Source organism: Bipolaris oryzae (genome assembly GCF_000523455.1).
Source record: "Bipolaris oryzae ATCC 44560 unplaced genomic scaffold scaffold_5, whole genome shotgun sequence".
Lineage (NCBI taxonomy): Eukaryota > Fungi > Ascomycota > Dothideomycetes > Pleosporales > Pleosporaceae > Bipolaris > Bipolaris oryzae.
Genome location: NW_006911281.1, coordinates 248241 through 267300, shown reverse-complemented (window position 1 = coordinate 267300; position 19060 = coordinate 248241). Strand labels below are relative to the sequence as shown.

Here is a 19060-nt window from a genome sequence, read left to right as displayed (position 1 = left end):
TTCGAGGTGGAAAGAAAAACACTGTCCGGTAAAAGGGTTTCATGTCGAATAGCATGAGGCTATGAGGAACGAAGACTTGGTCAGTGTAGGGCTGAACAAAAGGGACGATGTTGCACTTGTGCTGTGGCGCCCTTGTCGAACCTCTTACCATGGATAAAGAGCTTATTTTTGGCAGTCGAGCATAGAAATGGGTAGGGTTGTCGGATATGCCTCGATTTTACTATTCCGAGTAACACTACGATCATCTCGCCATGCCCTGATCTTCCCAAAACATGATTAGGATATTGACCTCTTCACAATCAAGAAGAACATGAAGTAAGTAGCTGTCGCCAGTAGGACAGGGCAGGCCACTTTGTGTCGAGTCCTTGATGCGCCTGTACTACATGCGACACAGCTTCATCCATTACGATCCATGGCTCATCCCTGCAATAACTCAACTCGGCAGCAATGCTAATAGGCTGTTAGAAGAAGGCTCGGACGAAGATGCCGACGACTTGGATGGCTATCGGCCAACCATCATCTTGTGCACGAAGGCTCTCGAAAGCCAGTCGCAGGATATCCATATCGCTACGTCGCTCGGTATTCAACTTCACAGTATCGTAAATTCGGAGATGCTGCACCTGATTCGGACTTAGTATGTCTGAGCCGCGGATGGCAGTAAAGCCGATGAAGAAACGATTGCAAAATACCCGCACAGTCATTGGCCAGTTCCCATCATCAACCTCAGCGACGATCCGGAGAAGACTAGACTGAAGCATCTAATCGAGGCATTTGAAGTGACCAACATACAGCCAGATGGTGTGAAGGATTAGGAGAAGGCGTCTTACTGCTTTAATAGCTGACTCTAGTGCATTAATCCCACCTCATCGAGATTTGATGCAGAGGGGACAATTGGGTCGTCGTAATATGGATCCAGCGTTTTGAAGTACAAAGTCAAAAGCGTGTGATATAGAGGACTTTGCTACGTAGTGTTGATTTGCTCAGCTAGTTATGCTCCGCGTACATGGTAGCTTTTGGTATGCGACATCTCGCGGTGGCAGCGCTATACTGTGCATGTATCGTGCATAAAGCCTTTTCTAGTATATCATGCACGTCAGCTTCAAATTGCGTTTGTTTGGTCCGTAGAGATTGACAATGGCATCTCGATTTCTTTTTCTTTCGGTGACTGTATCTCGTTCATACACATATTTGTGGATCTATATACTATTCATGAATAGGTCTAGGAAATGGAAAGAAAGGACAGAAAAGACACAAGGATAATAAAGCTAGTGTCCTCCTAGAGACTATGACTGACCGACAATACATACCCACGCTCGTCCATACTTTGAGTATACTGCTATCTTGTTATGTTTTATAGCTGAACGTATAGGGCGGAATTCTGGATGAATGCAGGCAATTTTCTCTCCGTTATGCGTGATCCAGCCCTGATTGAGACCGGCGAATTCTCTGACATTGTGTGCGTGGTCGAGATTGGTGTCACTCGTGGTGAGATCGATCAAGTCATCGAGATAAAAATCGCTCCCATAGCTCTGAATATAGAGATAGAAGTTGCTCTCGTTGATCTGAATATAGAGCTCATCGGGCGAGAATGCCAATGATTTGATGCTACTGTTGTCCTCAAGAGTCTTCAGGCATGCCCCGCTGTATGCATCCCAGACCTTAACTGTCTTGTCCCATGATGCCGAAGCTAGCATTATTGAACTGGGCGAGAAGGCTACTAAGCTAGTAACATGCTTATGCCCTATAAGCGTCTGTAGGCATTCTCCAGTATGTGCATCCCAGACCTTAATTGTCTTATCCCATGAAGCTGACGCTATTCTTGTTGATTCGGGTGAAAAGACTACTGAGTTAACAATGCAGCTATGCCCTATTAGTGTCCGTATGCATGCTCCTGTATGTATATCCCACATCTTGATTGTTTTATCCCGTGACGCTGAAGCTAGCCTTGCCAAAGGCGAGAAAGCTACTGAGTTAACAGGGCGGGTATGCCCCATAAGCGTCTTCAGGCAAAGCCCACTGTGTGTGTCCCAGATCTTGACCGTCTTATCTTCTGACATTGAAACTAGCCTTTTCATATCCGGCGAGAAAGCTACAGCGTGAATAGTGTTATTATGCCCCTTAAGCGTGTGCAAGCATAAACCACTTTGTGCGTCCCAGATCGTGGCTGTGTCATCTTCTAACATTGATGCTAGCTTGGTTGAATCAGGCGAGAACACCACTGAGTTAACACCTATCTCTGAATATTCATCCCGGAGCTGATCTATGGTTGGCTGGATCACAATGTTTTTTGGCTTCTCGTGCTGAAAAATACTTGCTATCAGACTACCTTTTGGGGCGAATAGTAGTAGAGATACGTATGTTTGGAGGGGATATCTCCCGATGATCCTTACAAAGGCGTTCAGAGATCGAGATACGTCCAAAGTAAGGAAAAGAAGATAGTTCATCCTCTCAAGCTCCTATCTGTGTTAGTCCAATCCAACCATATATGTGGAAGACATGGGATATGTGTAATGTACCTGTACTACTGATTGCAGAAGGCGCATTATATTTCTCCCCTGGCCCAGACTTCTACAGAGACTCAACGCTTCGAACCAATAAAGGAGTTTTTTCTTAGAAATTCTTGAATTACTGTTGCAATTTGATGGGCATTGGGCTTGCCGACGAAATTGGGGTCCAGCGCGCGAAGGTGATAAACCCAGTAGACACATGAGTAACGTGCATTCGCGAGCGGATCAGGGCTAGGTGTTTCCACGTCATTGATTGAGACACCAGGCTGCTCCAGAGCATAGATATCGCGCCTCAGCGTACTTGATAATATCTTGATGGACTGAGTGAATAGCTGATAGTGGATAGTCCTTGGGAAAGGAAGACAATTGTTCTGCATCTTGTGGCTAAGATATTCTTTTGCCGACTGATGGACAAGATAGACTTGTTCGTCGCGAATGGTAAGAAATGAGCCACATGAGGCTATGATTTTTCGGTGCATCTCTGTGGTCCCTGGTAGTGCACACAAACTTCCTGCTTCAGCGAGGTAGAGCGGACGGTATGCAACTGTTATCGTGCAAAGTAGAATCCGGAGCATATCTGCAGACCTTGGGTTCTGCTCGATCTGGCTTAACATTCGATCGTAGAACTGGTCTAAACCCGCTGGAGTCGTTTCCACTACCGCTAGAGGATCGAAGCAGTCATGTTTCTCGAGCTCTTGTATCATCAAGGCGACCCAGAGAAAAGTGCCGTCGGCCTTCTTCCGCATCTCATCTCTAATCTTATCGCGCACGCCATCTCCTTCAACAATGTCGAGTGAAGATAACTTGTGGTCAATATAGTCTTCTACCGCTTTCATGATTTGGCTAGCGTTTTGCTTCAGTTCTAAGCTCAGTCTAGCCTTGTCAGTGACCGACTTCAATTTCTGCTCGATATGGCTCTCGTTTCGGCTAGTCAACAGCCACATCACATGAGGCGATTTGGCGGTAGTAAGAATTATTAGGTCCAGCAGTTCATGTAAATTTGCGACACACTCATCAAGAGCGTCAACAAATAAGTAAACCGTGTTCAAGTCGTTGTCGCACACCATTTCCACAAAAATCTGTGACAAGGCTACCCAAGCATTTGTGTCCTCGAATAGCTTCTTGCCAACTTGATCGTACCGTTTTCGAATATGGGAAGTAAGTAATGGGTTCTGAATCACGAGCATATACAACAAGCCCCGCAATACCGCTACAGCATTGTTGATACGCGTATCAGTGGCTTGGCAGAAGAAGTACGCGATTGTGTTATTTTGTCTTGTCTTCTGCACCTCGTTAATTATACCGCACATCAGCATCGTCTTGCCTTTACCAGGATCGCCCTTAACCCAGAGTAGTCGAGTGCTAAGGTCTTGTTGCCACTTCTTGAAGGTGCTATTGTCGATGATCCAGCGGTATGAGTCGACCAGTAGACCGCCCTTTGTTGCTTCAATACGTGTCTTGTCATCGTAAGGATTGGCAGATTGTAGGTCCTGGACACACTTATTTTGCCTGTCGACTTCACGTTCGACTCGGACCATCGCTTCTGCTGGGCTCTCCTTATCAACTGGAGATACACTAACACCAAAGATGCCCATAAGAGCGTACACACTGTCTACCGGTTTGGTCGCTTTTCGATGTTCCCCCATGCTATGCGCTGCTGGATACTGAAATGAGGCAATGCTGCACCTTGTAATGCGGATTTAGGAATGCCTGTAATCCGGGATAAATCTGATATCAGCGACAGCTTATCACCAATCTCGTTTCCTTCTTTGTTGAAAAAGTAGACCTCAGATGGAGCCAGAAGTTCCTGTAATGTCCAGCATCGCGTGAACCATCTGCTTTTCGAAAATTCAAATTGATGTGCCTGACGATCAGGTGGTATACCGTGATGCTTAGGGAGATCGCTATTGACAGCCGAAGTGGGACTTGTAACATCTGACAAGTATACATAACATCGCGTGGCGTTCCGGTACCATGTGAACATCGACCGGATGCTGAAAGCAAGCTCAGTCCCATCATCTTTGTCTATACAGCAAGTATCTATCCAGAAGTACTGTAGGCCATCACGCCGTGCTTGTGTGCCGCAAAACCGGATCTTCTCGTAGCCAGCCTTGCCCTGACCGACTCCATTGTTGATGTCTGCATATGTCGCTTCTTCTTTTTCTTCCCCCCAAGTGTGAGAAAGTATCGCATAAGGAGGCACCGGCTCATCGTGAAAGCTCTTGATGGCGAGGGTATCGTCTTCGTTGTATGTGAGAAGACGCATCGACTCAGGTAGACTGGTAGTAGAAGGTCGAAATAGTTTGGGAGACGAGGTGCACCATACGTACGGCGAGTTTCAGGCAACAGTTCGCTGGAATGACAAAGCCTGGGGGTTGATGTAGCAGTCCTAGTGGGGTGGTGGCTGTGTGTTATCCTTCAGCTCGGCTAGCCATGCCAGCTTCGTGGCTGTTTGGTGGCTGCAGCTGTGGACATACGTGGAAATTTACTACGTGCTGGCGCATACGACAGAACACACAGGGGTCCCTTTAGAAATAGAAAATGCCGGATTTGCCAATTTTCTATACCAACAATATCTTCCTAATATGGTACTGTTCAACCACTTCTCTAAACTCTTCTAGTGGAACTCTTTAATAGGTCTCTATCGCCTTTTGTTAACAAGCTGTATTTAGTCCAAAAAATGGATTATATAGTATCATTTTGCCCAAGCCTCAATACAGGTTTAACTCCAATAAGGAATGAAGCGTTATAGTAAAAAAGATGAGATGGTGATAACCTGTCTTCTTTTAGCAATAGAACGCTAATATGTTTAGCCTAGTACATTATAAACTGGCTACAGAATAAACTTAACATGCGTATTACAAACTAACAAACGTTCCGTCGCACACGCTAACCTGTAGTACAAAGGGAGTGACTAGTGAGCCCGCAAAGGTCCTTGCGCTGTTTTTTTGCTGAGGGTGAGGTGGTGTCGAAGCAGATTATCGCGAAGATTGTATGGAAATTGGCCAATAGGTATGATAATGATGGGCGGCTTATCCTCGCTTTTTCTGGCATGTTGCCATGTATAGATCGTCAAAGGGGGGATTTAGGCTAACAGATAAACACATGAGATAGGAAGACTCCTGGTCGTATGCGTTTTGCTGCCTTGTGACTTAATTAGCATATGAAGACTTATTCAATACAAAAATATCTGATGCCCTAGGCTGAAATCATTCAGGGTTGACGCGAGCACTTGCGATGAAAGCCACTTGAAGCTTTTACATCTTGCTGAGTACATCGGGCCTCAATCTGGATTATGTCTTGCGAGATTACGTACTTCCTATGCATAAGACAGTGTCTCTGCGAGAGCTTTGAAGTACTCTCTCCTTACCAATATAAACTATCGCTACTGTCATATGTCTGTTAACATTACAGGTGGATGTATCTGTGTATACTTTCGCTGCTTCGATAGCATCGTGTTCAATGAGTTCCTCATGAGATTCTTCGCATTCGGGTAGTAAATGTCAATACAGTCATGCAACTATTGTCCATTGAATGCTCTGATGCGAGGGCGGGGACAGAGTGCTCCTTGTATCGCAGTCCTCTAGCAACCATAGTAGCCTCTTTCCGCTTTAGACATATGGTCGGACCACCTTGAGCATCTCTTGTACTATGCTCTTTGCACAGATGTGAGATATGCCATAGGGCAAATATTACAATGATTTAACCGAGAAAAGTAACAAAATGGATGCTATTATCGTGGCGAAGTTTTCGAGACCAGCCACAGCAACCTGTGTATGTACTCGGTGTGAAATGTTGCAACAACGTGATTGGCGGGCTGTTCCCCCACCAACCGTCATCTCGACGTTCCTTTTCCTAAACAGCGAACCTACACTTCACGACGGAGATATATCGAGCAAGAACTTATCACAAATATGAATAAAAATTTCCGCCAAATACTACCTGCAGCAGGAAGAGTTGACAGAGGGCCGCCAGTCGGGTCGACAGGCAACCAACAGACGAGGAAGCCACGATCGCTGGCATGCGAATCTTGTCGCATAAGCAAAATAAAGGTTTCACATCACTCCGAGAGAAATCTTTCGAAGGTCTAACCATCCTGCAGTGCACCAGTGAGAAACCATCATGTAAGGCGTGCCTTGAACGCAAAACGGTTTGCCGATACATCGAAACAGAATCACGTCAAGCCAAGCGAAAGTACGAAGATCTGCGAAAGAAACAGTCCGCACACGAAGAGCTGTTCGGGCTCATCCAAACACTATCTGAGCAGGATGCATTTGATCTTTTCAAACGAGTAAGGGCTGGAGGAGACGTTGGCGCCATCTTGGATCACGTTAGAGACGGCGATTTGCTGTTGCAAATGCAACTTGTACCAGAAACCAGACTCCGATATGAGCTTCCTTACACTCGCGATATTCCAGCATTGCTACTGAAATCTGGGAGCCCTTACCTCGGCTCATTGGTCTACGAAGCTGTTTCACAGCGTGCCTTGTCCTCAAAGGTGCATGGGCCTACAAATACAGAGCCTCAACAGTCTGTAGTTCCGGCAAGAGCTACGCAGACGTATCAGGACATGTACGTCAAGCCATATCATGCAGCAATATTTGTCGAGCCCCGCCTCGAGAACACAAGAATTTCGGAGTGGACTACCGTTTGTGGAGATGAAGGACTTATGCGAAAGCTGCTGGATGCATATTTTACACATGAATACCATCTCTGGCCAGTGTTTCACAAGGACTATTTTTTAGAGGATTTATCAAGTGTTAAGTCGCTCAATGCGAAGACATCCAGCAGTTTCGCATCGCTGGTGAATGCCACGCTAGCATATGCATGCGTAAGTATTACTATGCGTCTTCGGTACACAAGATCAATGCTCTGACTCTGCCCTAATAGTGCTGCTACAAGAATATTTCGAATCGCTTTCGCCATTGGGAACCCGACGGCCTTGGATACCGTTTCTTCGCTGAAGCAAGGAGGATTTGGGAAATGCTCGCTGTTAGCGGCAAAAATCGTAATCTTGCGTCGGTCCAGGCTGCGATGATCATCAACAGTGTTTACAATATCTATGGCTTAGACAAGCTTGGAAGTGCCTACGGCTTGAGAGGGCTTGCTATTGCTAGAGAGCTAAAGTTGTTCGATGGAAATGCACGGGTCAAGTCTGAGCGAAAACGCAACGCTAGGAACTTCTCTGCGTGGTGTCTCTTCAACATTTATAGGCAAGTACTTCGTGTCTTAATTACATTCTAGACGACTAATACCAGATTAATAGTCATATTGCTTGGCAATATCTCCGCCCACCCGTTCTGGTTGAGCCACCCAAGGCTGCACTTCCCGATCCTGCTACGAACTCAGCCTGGTACGGCGAGATATGGACCAGGTACCCTCTGAGCCAAACATTGTCGCCGACACATCATGCACATTACTTCAAAGCTATAACTGACTTCAGAGTAATCGTTTGTGAACTGTCGCATGCGTCATTTGGCAATGATTCACCACTTTCAGCACAGCAAGCGATGATATTCGTGCGTCGGTTCTTGAGCTGGTTTAAGGCCCTCCCTACAGTTCTCGAACCAAAAAATATCGTACTCCCCGCTCACTTTCTTATGCAGTAAGTCATCCTTTTCTTTCTTCCTCTGAGATCAAAGGAACTATACTCATTGACCCACCAGCCTCGACTATCACATTACCATTATGGCAATTTGTCAGCCTTTTACTAGTGACCAGTGGAACGATAAGTGTTCTCCCAAAGATATCGTTCTAAATGCAAAGCGCGACATCAATGTCCTTGTACGACTCTACTATATTCGCCACGGCTTCAAAGCCGCACACGTATACTTAACATCCCCACTCTCAAAACTGGGCTTCATGTCTCTGCAAAACCTCAACAACTCGACAACGCCGGAAGAACTTGAGCTCGACCGATCGAGTCTTCTTCTGGCTCTCGAAGGCCTGCGCGAACAAGGCCGCAATTACTACATGACAAGGACAATATACCACATCATGAAATCTCAGCTCCGACCGGAAGAAGCACGACTTCTCCAGGGCTTAGAGACGCCGGAAACGTCAGCTGATGAGAGCCCCAGTCTGGTGGTTGAGACACAGTCAGAGTGGCATCCCCGCATCGTTGACATCTCGGACGTCCCAGCCGATGAGCAACTGTCAAAGCTAGCAACCCAGTATCTGAAGCTTGATTCAGATGTGCAGAGTGACAGCGAGGTGGGCAGCAGTCCGGCTCCCTCAACGTAAGCTACTCCATATACAACAGCGCTTGATCTGCACTACGTGTGGATACTAAAGAGGCAACTTCGGCCGCCGATGCATTCGAAAAAGAAATCTCCATCGGTAATACTTAAGAGTCCACTCCAAGTCGTACAAACGTTGTTTACTGCACATAGTATGACTTGAGTAGTTTGTATCTGTTTAGTATATGTCCTACCAGATGAAATATCTCAGAAAAGAATGGCAGGCCGCACACCAGTCGTACATACATAGTATAATTAGATACCCGGCACGATTAAAACTCAAAAGAAAAATTGCAAAAAACAAACGGGCGATTGAATGTCCACGGTACAGCTTGGCGTATTCAATCCTCTGACTAATACTACTACTACCGTGTTGTATACTACGCTGATACGAGTATGGAAATTGCGTTAAGAAAAGGATCCCGTTGCCACTGCATTTGACCTAGATGCTACGGATCTAGTAGTGAAACATGTCGCAGTATCGTCAGAGGTTGCCCACCAGCCCCCCTGTTACTAACTGTTATTAGCTAATTACCACTTAGCTCAGCGTAGGTTTGCATGGTTATCACTTAATCCCAGCCACCTCTGTCCATTTACTAGCGTACCATATCAAGAACGGAATGTATTGCTTGTAAAGCGGGGAGAGCTATGGTTTTTCTTGTACACAAACAAAAAAGGCGCGCATCCGTTGCAGTTGAGTTTCTTCACTGCACTTGCATCTCTCTGACAAAGATAGTACTTGTTTCTATTCTCATCAGATTACACCAATTACATAGCTTCTTCATAGCTTCGCCTCTCCGACCCTAGCACACTCAGCTTCTTCTTCACCAGTCGCTCAAGTCTTTCTCAACTCACAGGTGCTTGTGGAAAAAGTCCAGTACCAACTTGTAACCGCGCTCGTAACCCTTCCTTACTTCCTCCTTGCTCAAATCACTGCGAGCAGCCATCCAGCCGTGGATCTGGTCTGGGAACCACTCTACAACGTGGGGAACTTTGATGCCTTGCTGCCACTTTTCAACGTCGCCCTTGTCCTCGTCACCCGATGGAAGCATGATGTAGGGAATGGTGATGCCAGGCGCATCGTCGCCAGCAACCATGGCGGGATGGCACGCCGCTGCGACCTTGAATTTTGTGCCCTCCATTGACGAGAGGTTGACAATCTACGTGGCGTCAGCATGTATTTAGTTCATGAGATAATTCGAGCATACCTTTCCACCCCAGCAGTAACCAATGATGGCCCACTTCTCGATGCCGTTCTTTTGGCTCAGCTCATCCACAATCTTGGGGATGCGCGGCAGAGTCTTTGGAGGTGCAGCCTTGGTCTGGAAGAACTCGCCCATCTTCTTCTTCTTTTCGTCATTGTCCGGTGGCATCCAGGAAATGTCGGCTGGGCTGCCCTCAAAAAAGTCGGGCATGAAAACCTGGTACTTTTGGCTGTCGGTGTAGGCGAGGATGTCGGCTCCCTGCAGAGTCTGGTTGAAGAAGCCAAAGATGTCGTAGACTACCAGGATACCGATCTTCGCGTCCTTGGGGCCAGTCGCATCTGAGCTACTGTTAGTATGAACTGTGATGGGCAATTGATGGAACTTACATGTCTTTAAACCATCAACCTCGATGTAGTCGCCCTTGGGCTGGTAACCCTGGCTGACGACAGCGGGGGTGTCACAGCACGCTTTCGACTGCGTAGATTCCGTCGACATATTTGCAATGGGCCGTGTTGGTATGGTGAGCTCTTGTTTATATGCACTTGGGCGCTGGTAGTTAGAAACAGATCGTGGTACAGCAATTGAAGCACGGCGCAAGTTGTGTGCAGCAAGGCGAGTAGGAGTAGATTGGAGAATTAATCTTGTACGAGCAATGGCGCGCATGATGAGCTGGTTCGGTATTTGTCAAGCTGCCATCAGCCGCTTGGTGGGGAAGCTGCCATTCGGACTACCCCACTCTCATGATGTCACCAGAGCCGGATGTGTAAAGTAATAGTATAGCTTCTTGTGCTAGTTTCTATCATTATATGGTATTTACTATGAATATTAGGTAAAAGACAGGTAATTGTAAATCTTGTTCTATTTCACCGTCTAAGCATCCAGGTTGAGCCTTTCTAGCAGAGTATCTATCTTGCCCAGCAAAATCTGGTAGTTCATTGCATCCTGCGCAAATTCATCACCCACCTCCTCGCCGTCTAGATTCCTAATGACACCAGTGGCAACCTGCTGCTCTACCGATGCAATCTTCTCGTCGTTTTGTGTCTTCTCTGGCCCATCATCTTCCAAAGCAAGATCGCCAACTGCATCTACAATATCTCCTTCAGTTGTTGCCCTGATTGCCGCATTCTCATCCATCATTTCGTCCAGACCACTGTCTTCAAAGCGAAGCCTGAAACGTTCCGAGAGATAGTACCGTATATCATCAACAAGTTCAACGGTATCTGTTTCCTGTCGGGCTTTGACGCGTTTCGCAGATTCTTGAACAAGCTCGGCAAATTCAGGCTGATCAATGTAATACTCGAGGCGGTAGGCAATGTATCTGGCTGCAAACTCTTCCAGACGTTGTACACGGGTATCCCAACCTGCGCGAATGACTTCGTAGATGTCAACAGCCTCATCGGCATCGGTAGCGCCGCGGGGATTATCAGACTCTACCGCCGAGGTGGCACCATTGCCCAGAGCAGAAATAATAATGGCTGCGCGCTGCTTGAGTTTCTCGATAAAGAGCTGATCTGCTGCAAATAGCACATCAATAGCAATGTCAAGGCCAAAATCTGCACGCTCAGTGTACAAAAACCTCAAAATGGTCTCAAGAACCGCTGGCGAGCAGTCAATGGTTACAACCTGCAAGTGGGGTGTGTCTTGCGCTTCCTTGAATTGGGAACTGAACATTGTCAGGAAATACTCCGAGCGCAGTAGCATGGCCCGATGTGCAGGAAAGACGGTCGATTTGCGCGGCGCTCGCTGTCGCGATGGTGAGCGTGCTCGACCTGGACCAACTGGTATACCTGAGAGGGGTCCAGAAGCGGTCCGGACAGGCGGAGTGGACGACTCTGACGGCCCCAGTGGCTGGCCTGTTTCATTATCCTCTTCATCTTCGTCGGCACGCAGCAGAATATCGGCAAAGATTGAGTTTTGGCGATCCCATCGTATGCTATCCACCTTGTCGGTATCCACGACCTTCTTGTGCCGGAGAACGTTTGTTTTGAACCAAGATTCCAATTGGTCCCGACCCCGTTCTAGTTCGTCTGCGCGCCGTTGGCGCAACAACCGTCGATCTGAGACTTCGGTGATGTCTTCAAACAAGCGTTCTATTTCTAGATGCTTGCCGATCTTATCGATACCGCTCAATACCACACGCTCTTTTTCGTCGTCAAGTCCAAATAGCGCTCGTCTAATCGAGACCTCTTGAAAGTAAAGGTACTGCAGCGCCACACCAAGCGACTCTGCTGGGATGGTATCTGGCAGTTTCCACGCAGATGTGTTGGGCGCTGCCTCGAGCTTCTTTGCAAAATATGGAGATCGCGCAGCGAGGAGAAACTTGTGCAGGTGAAATTCTTGGCCGTAGGCGGTGATTGTAATGTCGGTCGTCTTGGGCTCGGTTCTCGTAAGGAGGGAGGTGATGTGTGCGGCGAGGGGCTGCAGGGGATTCGACGACTTTGCATAGTCATAGGATAGGAGGAGGTTTCTTATGCGGTCATTGAGTGCGTTGTAGAGACATCGTTCGCCTTGGAAGGTATCGCGCTCGCACAGGGCGCCGTTCTCAAGCAGGAGGCGTATGACTTCGTAGTGGCCACACAGACTGGCCTTGAGCAGTCAGCGCATAGCCCCTGTGGTTATGCAGGGCAGCAGGGTGGGGTATCGTACCAAGATGAGGGGCGTGTAGTCAAACTTATCTCTGGCATTGATGTTGACTCCAGTGGAAATCATCTCCTGGCAGACCTTGAGGTCTCCACGGCGGCATGCCTCGCAAAAGAGTCTAAAGTCGTCGCTCAGGTCGAGAGGATTCTCTTCCTTGAGCTGGCCCGACGAGATGGCCTGCGCCTCGGTGGCGAGGGCGGCCTCGATCTCGTACTTTTTCTTGACATCCATTGTTTGTGCGCAGTGGCAACAAGCATCGAGGACGTGTGGACATGTACGATGTCCATGTGGTGCTACTACTATGACGAGGGTCGGCGCAGATCGGAGGTGTGCTATCGATAAGGGCGGGTACAAGGGAGACCCCGGCCAGCCAGCAGGACAAAGCCCGGCTAGTGCGCTGCGTTGCTGGGTTGACGGCCGCTAGCGTAAACAGCACCAAACACCTAAGAAACCTGGCCTTCTATCCCGCCTCTCCCGTCGTCCTCTGCACTCCTCCGCCACCGGTCCTCGAAGCTTTACTAACACAGCAGCAGCCTGCTCTTCTTTTTGTTTTTGCATACCCTACTTGCATGTCTTTTGAGCAATAGTCCTACCGCCACCATGCCCGAGGAAGACAAGTACGACGTTCTCGAGAAGATTGGTACGCACATGGCCTCGACGTCAATTCACGCTTCTGTCGCCTGCTAACAAGCTGCAGGCCATGGCTCCTTTGGAGTTATTCGCAAGGTCAAGCGCAAGTCGGATGGATATGTACGCAATTCAGGCACAAGTCACACCGCACACCTGCTGACCGCTACATAGATTCTCTGCCGAAAAGAGATCAGCTACCTCAAAATGTCCCAGAAGGAGCGTGAACAGCTGCAGGCCGAGCTGTCCATCCTCAAGGAACTCCGACACCCAAACATTGTCGCCTACTTCGAGCGCGACCACATCAAGGCATCCCAGGACCTTCACCTGTACATGGAGTACTGCGGAAATGGCGACCTAGGCCGCGTCATCCGCGAACTGAAGAACAAGAACCAAATGTGCGAGGAGGAATTTATCTGGAGCATCTTCAGTCAGATTGTGAGCGCATTGTATCGCTGCCACTATGGTGAAGATCCGCCCGCCGCTGGTCGCAACGTCATGGGTCTCGTCGGCAATGCGAAGCCTGTTCGCGACCCCCGCAAACCCATGATCCTTCATCGCGATCTCAAGCCTGAAAACAGTCAGTGCCCCCATTTTCCTGACACTCGTCTGTGCATGCTAACAGAAGCAGTCTTCCTTGGCGATGACAACTCCGTCAAGCTCGGCGACTTTGGCCTTTCCAAGATTCTCCAATCCCACGACTTCGCATCGACATACGTTGGTACCCCATTCTACATGTCCCCCGAAATCTGCAAGGCCGAGCAGTATGGACCTCATTCTGACATTTGGGCCCTCGGTTGCATCATATACGAGATGTGCACAAAGTCTCCCCCATTCAACGCCAAAACCCACTTCGAACTCATCTCCAAGATCAAGCTAGGACGCTACCCCGACATTCCTGCCTGCTATTCAGCCGAACTCAGAAAGGTCATTGCCAGCTGCCTGAACACCACACCCGATCACCGCCCAGATACTGCCGCCCTTTTGAACTTGCCAATCGTCAAGCTGATGCGCAAAGAGCAGGAGGTGGTTAAACTTGGACAGGATCTGCGCGAGCAGAGGATGCTTACTGCAAAGCGCGAGAAAGAGGCGAGCGAGGCCATCTCTCGAATCCGCAAAGAGCTCGACGACCAATTGCGCAGAGAATGGGAGGTCAAGGCCCAGCTAGAGATTGAGCGACAAGTGAAGCTCCAGACCGAGCAGCGCGTGCAAAAGGAACTTGCCCACCTTCAGGCCACATTTGAAGGCGAGGTAAACAGACGTGTAGAACGTGCTCTGAAGATGTACCCAACCCGACTCAGCACGTCGCCAAAGCTTGCTCCTCGATCCAACACACCGACAACTTCAGCAACAGGGCCATCAGCCGCCTTGTTCCCAGCCGATGTTGAGGCACCAACCGCCAACAGCTCAACAAATACGCTGAACACAGACTCTGATTTCGCGAGCGGAACAGACTTGTCATCGCTTTCCCTCGATGACACTGCCGAGGAAGCTGTCATTGCAGCAAGGCCAAAGGCGAAGCGCCCGTCTCGCGGTCCACTTGTGCGCGCTCGTACCATGTTCAACCAGCCTTCGTCAACACAAGTCCCCGACTCCCCGATGGACGTTCAGATGGCGGAGCCTTCACCCGCTCCGACATCCCTCAAGGGACTCTCTCTTTCTCCTCGCCGTAACGCGCAGCCTAAGCAAAACATCTTCGCTGCCGCCAAGGAGGGCGCAAAGAGGTGGGAAGCCGACGTCCCTCCATCGCCAACTGAGGCCGAGTGGAATGGCGACTTCGATGACGACGATGATCTTCCAGTACTACCATCGCCAACACGAGCCCGCAGCGCCTCTAGTAGCCGTCCCCGGAACGATGACCCATTCAAAGTCCTTGCGAATGCCCAGGCGCCGCTACTCAAGGCCAACACGCGTCTCGGTAATGCACCAAACCTTCTTGGTCCCAGGACTACCAAGCCACGACCAGTCTCTGCAGTACCCATTGTTGCAGCATCTCCCTCTCGGCAAAAGGCCAAGTCGACTGACAACGCATCGACGTCGCCACGGAAGGCGGGCGCTACCACCAAGGCAATCCCATTTGCTGGTCTCCCGTCAAAGAAGGGCAACGAAGCGTTCCGTGCCCAAGCTCTACGTAATAACGGCGCTGTTCAAGGTCGCACCCTTGTTGAGCTCCAGCAAGCACGCGGTATCCCCCTCCAGACCATGAGCGAGGACGAGGGTGGCGCAAAGAAGGGCTTTGGCTACGGTGGCAGGAGAAGCCCTGTTAAGCAACGAGGCGGCGGCATCAGCCCACCCGCTGTCTGGGATCCTAACACAGAGCCCGAGATGCCCTCTCCCTTCATTGTCCGCAGCAAGCGCATGGTCCTATAGGGAGGACGAGCTGTTACAGCTCCGGAACGATTACGACAACTACGACAGTACGATGAAGAGGAGGGGTGATATATATACACGGTTCCGGAGATACACACATACACACATTTCAAGGCGTTACACGAGAAGGTCTCAAGGATCACTCGACTGGGGATTTTTTTTAAACGGATATGGAGTGCTTGGCGTAGAAGGTGGGGATTGCTGCTTGGAAAAAGCCAAAGGCATATTATGCTTTTGCGTCCCGTCTTTCCCGACTAGTTCCCTTTGTCACATCATTTCCTTGCATGTCTGCTTCTGCCACTTTTTTTCTTCCTTCAAGGAATCGAGAGGCTTCCTCTATTTTCAGGGCGCATACGAGCATTTTATTTTTGATGTGTTATGTTTTGAGGGATTGGATTGGACAGAGGCGTTTTTTTCCTTCGGACGATGCTGCAGCTGCACTAATACTGTTGAACTGCACTGCATTTGTACTCTAGTCTCTTGCTTCTCCTTGTGTTTTCCTTTTCCTTTGAGACGAATTTTATTGCTATATTTCGATCAATGACAGATACCCGAAGTTACACTGATGAATGACTTTGCAAATGGAATTTGATCAAGTAGCTGTGAAGGTGATGTTTAATATCTAGAGAGCTAACTAGTGATACAAGGGAAAGAGGAAGCAAATCTAGGAACAAGAAAGGACCACGATTTTCTAGGCAAGATCCTCAAAGCATCATCTTGAAAAGACAGCCGAGGAAACACATATTCACACTATTCGCCTTCCTTCACACCCCCCCCCCCCTTCCCCCCAAAAAAAGACAACATCATTACAACACCGAAACCACAAGTTACCACTCCTTTCCAAAACCTCACCACCCAAAACTCTCAGCATGTAAATAAATCCCCTGCGCCCCCGTCCCCTTATGCACCGCCCTCTCATCACTCAACGCCACAACGTGCCTTCGAACATCACTCACCAACCCCCGAGGCCCACACACGACAACACCGCTCTCTCCCCACGCCTGCTCGAGCGACTTGCGAATGATGTCGCGTAACTGGGGGCGCCCAGCCAGAATAGCAATGGAAGGGTGCGTAACCGTCAGCGACGTATTTCGCGAGTGCGAATTCCGCGGTGATGATGACGCGTTGGCGGTGCAGCAACATGCTGTTCTGCGAGTAAGTGGATCGTTTTCTGAGATGATGGCGCGACAGTAGCAGGTTGGTGGGCTGATTGGGGTTTGGATGGTGGATGGGTCTTGGAGGTCTAGGCTGGTTGATGTTTCGTTTGAGCGGATGTGGTGGATTTCTTGTTTCTCGGTGGAGGTAGACTTGTTTTGGGAGGTGGGTAGGGAGGTATATTTGGGGTCGTTGTAATGCGGGGTGCCGTGTATAGTTTCGTTTTGGCGTGATGATGAGGTTGCTGTGGGAGGGAGTATGTCTGAGATGAGAGATTTTTGGCCTTCGGTGAAGGAAGGATCGCAGGTTATGTAAACGCTCATTTCGAGCTTGATGTCCCGAAGTCTTTCTTGGAGGGTTTGGAATTCGACGTAGATGGAGGTGAGTTGTTCGGAGAACCAGTTGAGTTGGCCACTGCTCTTTACAACCCAGACAAAACGGATATGGCGTGTGACCGCGCCAAGCGGTGTCTGGAAGAACGACTTGGGTTTCAAAGTACTACGGTTAGCGTTTTCCTGCCAACCCCGGATAAGGTCGCGAAGTAGTGGCATAGTGAAGGTACTTCCGGTGCTACCTGCCACAAGAACAACACTGTCGAACTGTCGGAGTGGTCGCAAGGTACCATAAGGGCCCTCAAATGTTACCGATTTGGTCTTTGCTAATGCTTCAGATGAACTGTCTGACTTTTCAGCAAAGCTACGGAAGCGCTTAGTGCCACCCTTTTCAGCCTTGACATAAAATTCCATTCGCCCATCTTCGGGTATTGTGGCAATGGTGAAGGGATGGCTCTGTAAAGGCACAACTGATTGACAGGATAGGTATACATGTTGACCGGGCTTCCAGCTCATTGGTGGGTTTCGGACAACTATCTTTGTTGTCTTATTCGATAGAGGTGTGAATTCGGCTTGGCACGTTAAAAAGCCTTTGGTTTTTTCTTGCTGTCTTTGCGTAGGATGAAAGAAGGAGACGTTGAAATATAAGATGCGTGAAGCTCGCACGACGCGATCAAACAGGAAAATGGCAACCGGTGCCCAGACGTAGCCATGCATTTCGCCGGGGCTATGGAGATAGACGAACGCCAGGAAAACAGCAAAGGAGATGATGTGCTGGATGACAAAAATCTCGTAACTCCATCCTCGGATTGGCGACATGGAACTAAAGACGATCCAGAACAAAGCACACCAGGCAGCAAGACCCTTCCATACAATTTTGCTGTGCTGAAGCTGGTAGCCAATATAATCGTAAGGCGCCCACGCACTGAAGAACCAGCCCATGTGCATGGTAGCTGTCAAGAGCATACAGCGAGCACACCACCGATGTATCCAGTTGAGTCGCTCGTAGCTTATCCCACTGAGATGGCCGATGATGTTGTTCTTGCCCGCCAGCAGGACAATGATTGGGAACTGTGCGATTGTGACAACACCACATCGAAAGCCGACGCTCTCCCGGTTGAGTACACTGTGCAGATCCAGCCCATAGAGACACAGCACGACAAGGACAACCACGTTTGCCAAGATCAGAGAGGTTCGACCAACGGTGGGTAATCTAATGGTCCGGCCTTTGAGGGGTATATGTATCGAATAACTGGATGCCTCTCGGGTCAGGGCATATGTGGTCGCGTTTCCGAGCGCAAGCCATGATTTTGGCTTTGCAGGCGTTGGCGCACCATGTCCTGCTTCAGATAATCTTTGTCGATATAGCAGGTAATTGTAGACATTGACAAGCGTGGCAACGGCAACGGCGCTGCCGACCACTGCATAGTAGAAGTGTGGGAAGTCTCTGAGGGCGGGCAGTGAGCCCATGGAGCCCATGGACATGTGGCTGTGGCTCATGGTGTCTGGTGTTGGCGCGTTGTCGCAGCGTCTTGCCCGATTTGTATTCCCAGTTCTCTACACGGCTTCGGAATGGCTCCTGTGATAAACACCAAGCCGGGGAAGCATATGCCAACAGTTTCGTCTTCAGCACATGCTGGCAGTCTTGGCCACGGGCAACGAGGGCGTGTCTCACGACGGTGGCTATTAGTAGTACGGTGCGCAAAGTATAATGAAGGAAATGGAGCCAAAGTAGGTGGAGGTGGTAGAGAGTACGTGCAGCAGTGGTTCAGCGGAAGGTCTAGGGCTCCATCGGCCACGGTCCGGGCAAAGTTAACCATTTCATTGCGCTGCCGTCTTTTGATCAACTTGGATGCGGGCCCGATGGACTGGGGTAACGGGCTTGCTCGATAGCCCAGAGCCGTGGCGTTGCTTGAGCGTTGGACGCTTACCGAAAGCGGCTAATTATGCTCAAAGTGACTCCATGGACTCCCTGGCACTCACCA

General features: G+C 49.2%; 7 protein-coding genes across 7 annotated transcripts; 2 read left to right on the top strand and 5 right to left on the bottom strand.

The window, feature by feature from the left end:
- Positions 1-461: 461 nt before the first annotated feature.
- Positions 462-1694, bottom strand: COCMIDRAFT_930 (uncharacterized protein; the record flags this gene model as incomplete). Its single annotated transcript, XM_007684782.1, has 2 exons — positions 462-620; positions 1308-1694. 2 exons carry the CDS (start codon positions 1692-1694, stop codon positions 462-464), a joined length of 546 nt encoding a protein of 181 aa, XP_007682972.1.
- Positions 1695-2578: 884 nt separating this feature from the next.
- Positions 2579-4773, bottom strand: COCMIDRAFT_929 (uncharacterized protein; the record flags this gene model as incomplete). The annotated part of the gene is made up of 2 exons (XM_007684781.1): positions 2579-4119; positions 4173-4773. 2 exons carry the CDS (start codon positions 4771-4773, stop codon positions 2579-2581), a joined length of 2142 nt encoding a protein of 713 aa, XP_007682971.1.
- Positions 4774-6421: 1648 nt separating this feature from the next.
- COCMIDRAFT_32300 (uncharacterized protein) lies at positions 6422-8750 on the top strand (the record flags this gene model as incomplete). The annotated part of the gene is made up of 5 exons (XM_007684843.1): positions 6422-6559; positions 6610-7338; positions 7398-7720; positions 7774-8112; positions 8174-8750. The coding sequence occupies 5 exons, from the start codon at positions 6422-6424 to the stop codon at positions 8748-8750; spliced, it is 2106 nt and encodes a 701-aa protein (XP_007683033.1).
- Positions 8751-9597: 847 nt separating this feature from the next.
- Positions 9598-10614, bottom strand: COCMIDRAFT_927 (uncharacterized protein; the record flags this gene model as incomplete). The annotated part of the gene is made up of 3 exons (XM_007684780.1): positions 9598-9906; positions 9955-10289; positions 10338-10614. The coding sequence occupies 3 exons, from the start codon at positions 10612-10614 to the stop codon at positions 9598-9600; spliced, it is 921 nt and encodes a 306-aa protein (XP_007682970.1).
- A 207-nt stretch (positions 10615-10821) lies between these two features.
- COCMIDRAFT_22084 (uncharacterized protein) lies at positions 10822-12822 on the bottom strand (the record flags this gene model as incomplete). The annotated part of the gene is made up of 2 exons (XM_007684811.1): positions 10822-12537; positions 12598-12822. 2 exons carry the CDS (start codon positions 12820-12822, stop codon positions 10822-10824), a joined length of 1941 nt encoding a protein of 646 aa, XP_007683001.1.
- Positions 12823-13191: 369 nt separating this feature from the next.
- COCMIDRAFT_22083 (uncharacterized protein) lies at positions 13192-15588 on the top strand (the record flags this gene model as incomplete). The annotated part of the gene is made up of 4 exons (XM_007684810.1): positions 13192-13231; positions 13289-13341; positions 13393-13798; positions 13850-15588. The coding sequence occupies 4 exons, from the start codon at positions 13192-13194 to the stop codon at positions 15586-15588; spliced, it is 2238 nt and encodes a 745-aa protein (XP_007683000.1).
- An 848-nt stretch (positions 15589-16436) lies between these two features.
- On the bottom strand, positions 16437-18554 carry COCMIDRAFT_32296 (uncharacterized protein; the record flags this gene model as incomplete). Its single annotated transcript, XM_007684842.1, has 1 exon — positions 16437-18554. The coding sequence occupies one exon, from the start codon at positions 18552-18554 to the stop codon at positions 16437-16439; it is 2118 nt and encodes a 705-aa protein (XP_007683032.1).
- Between the last annotated feature and the right edge of the window lie 506 nt (positions 18555-19060).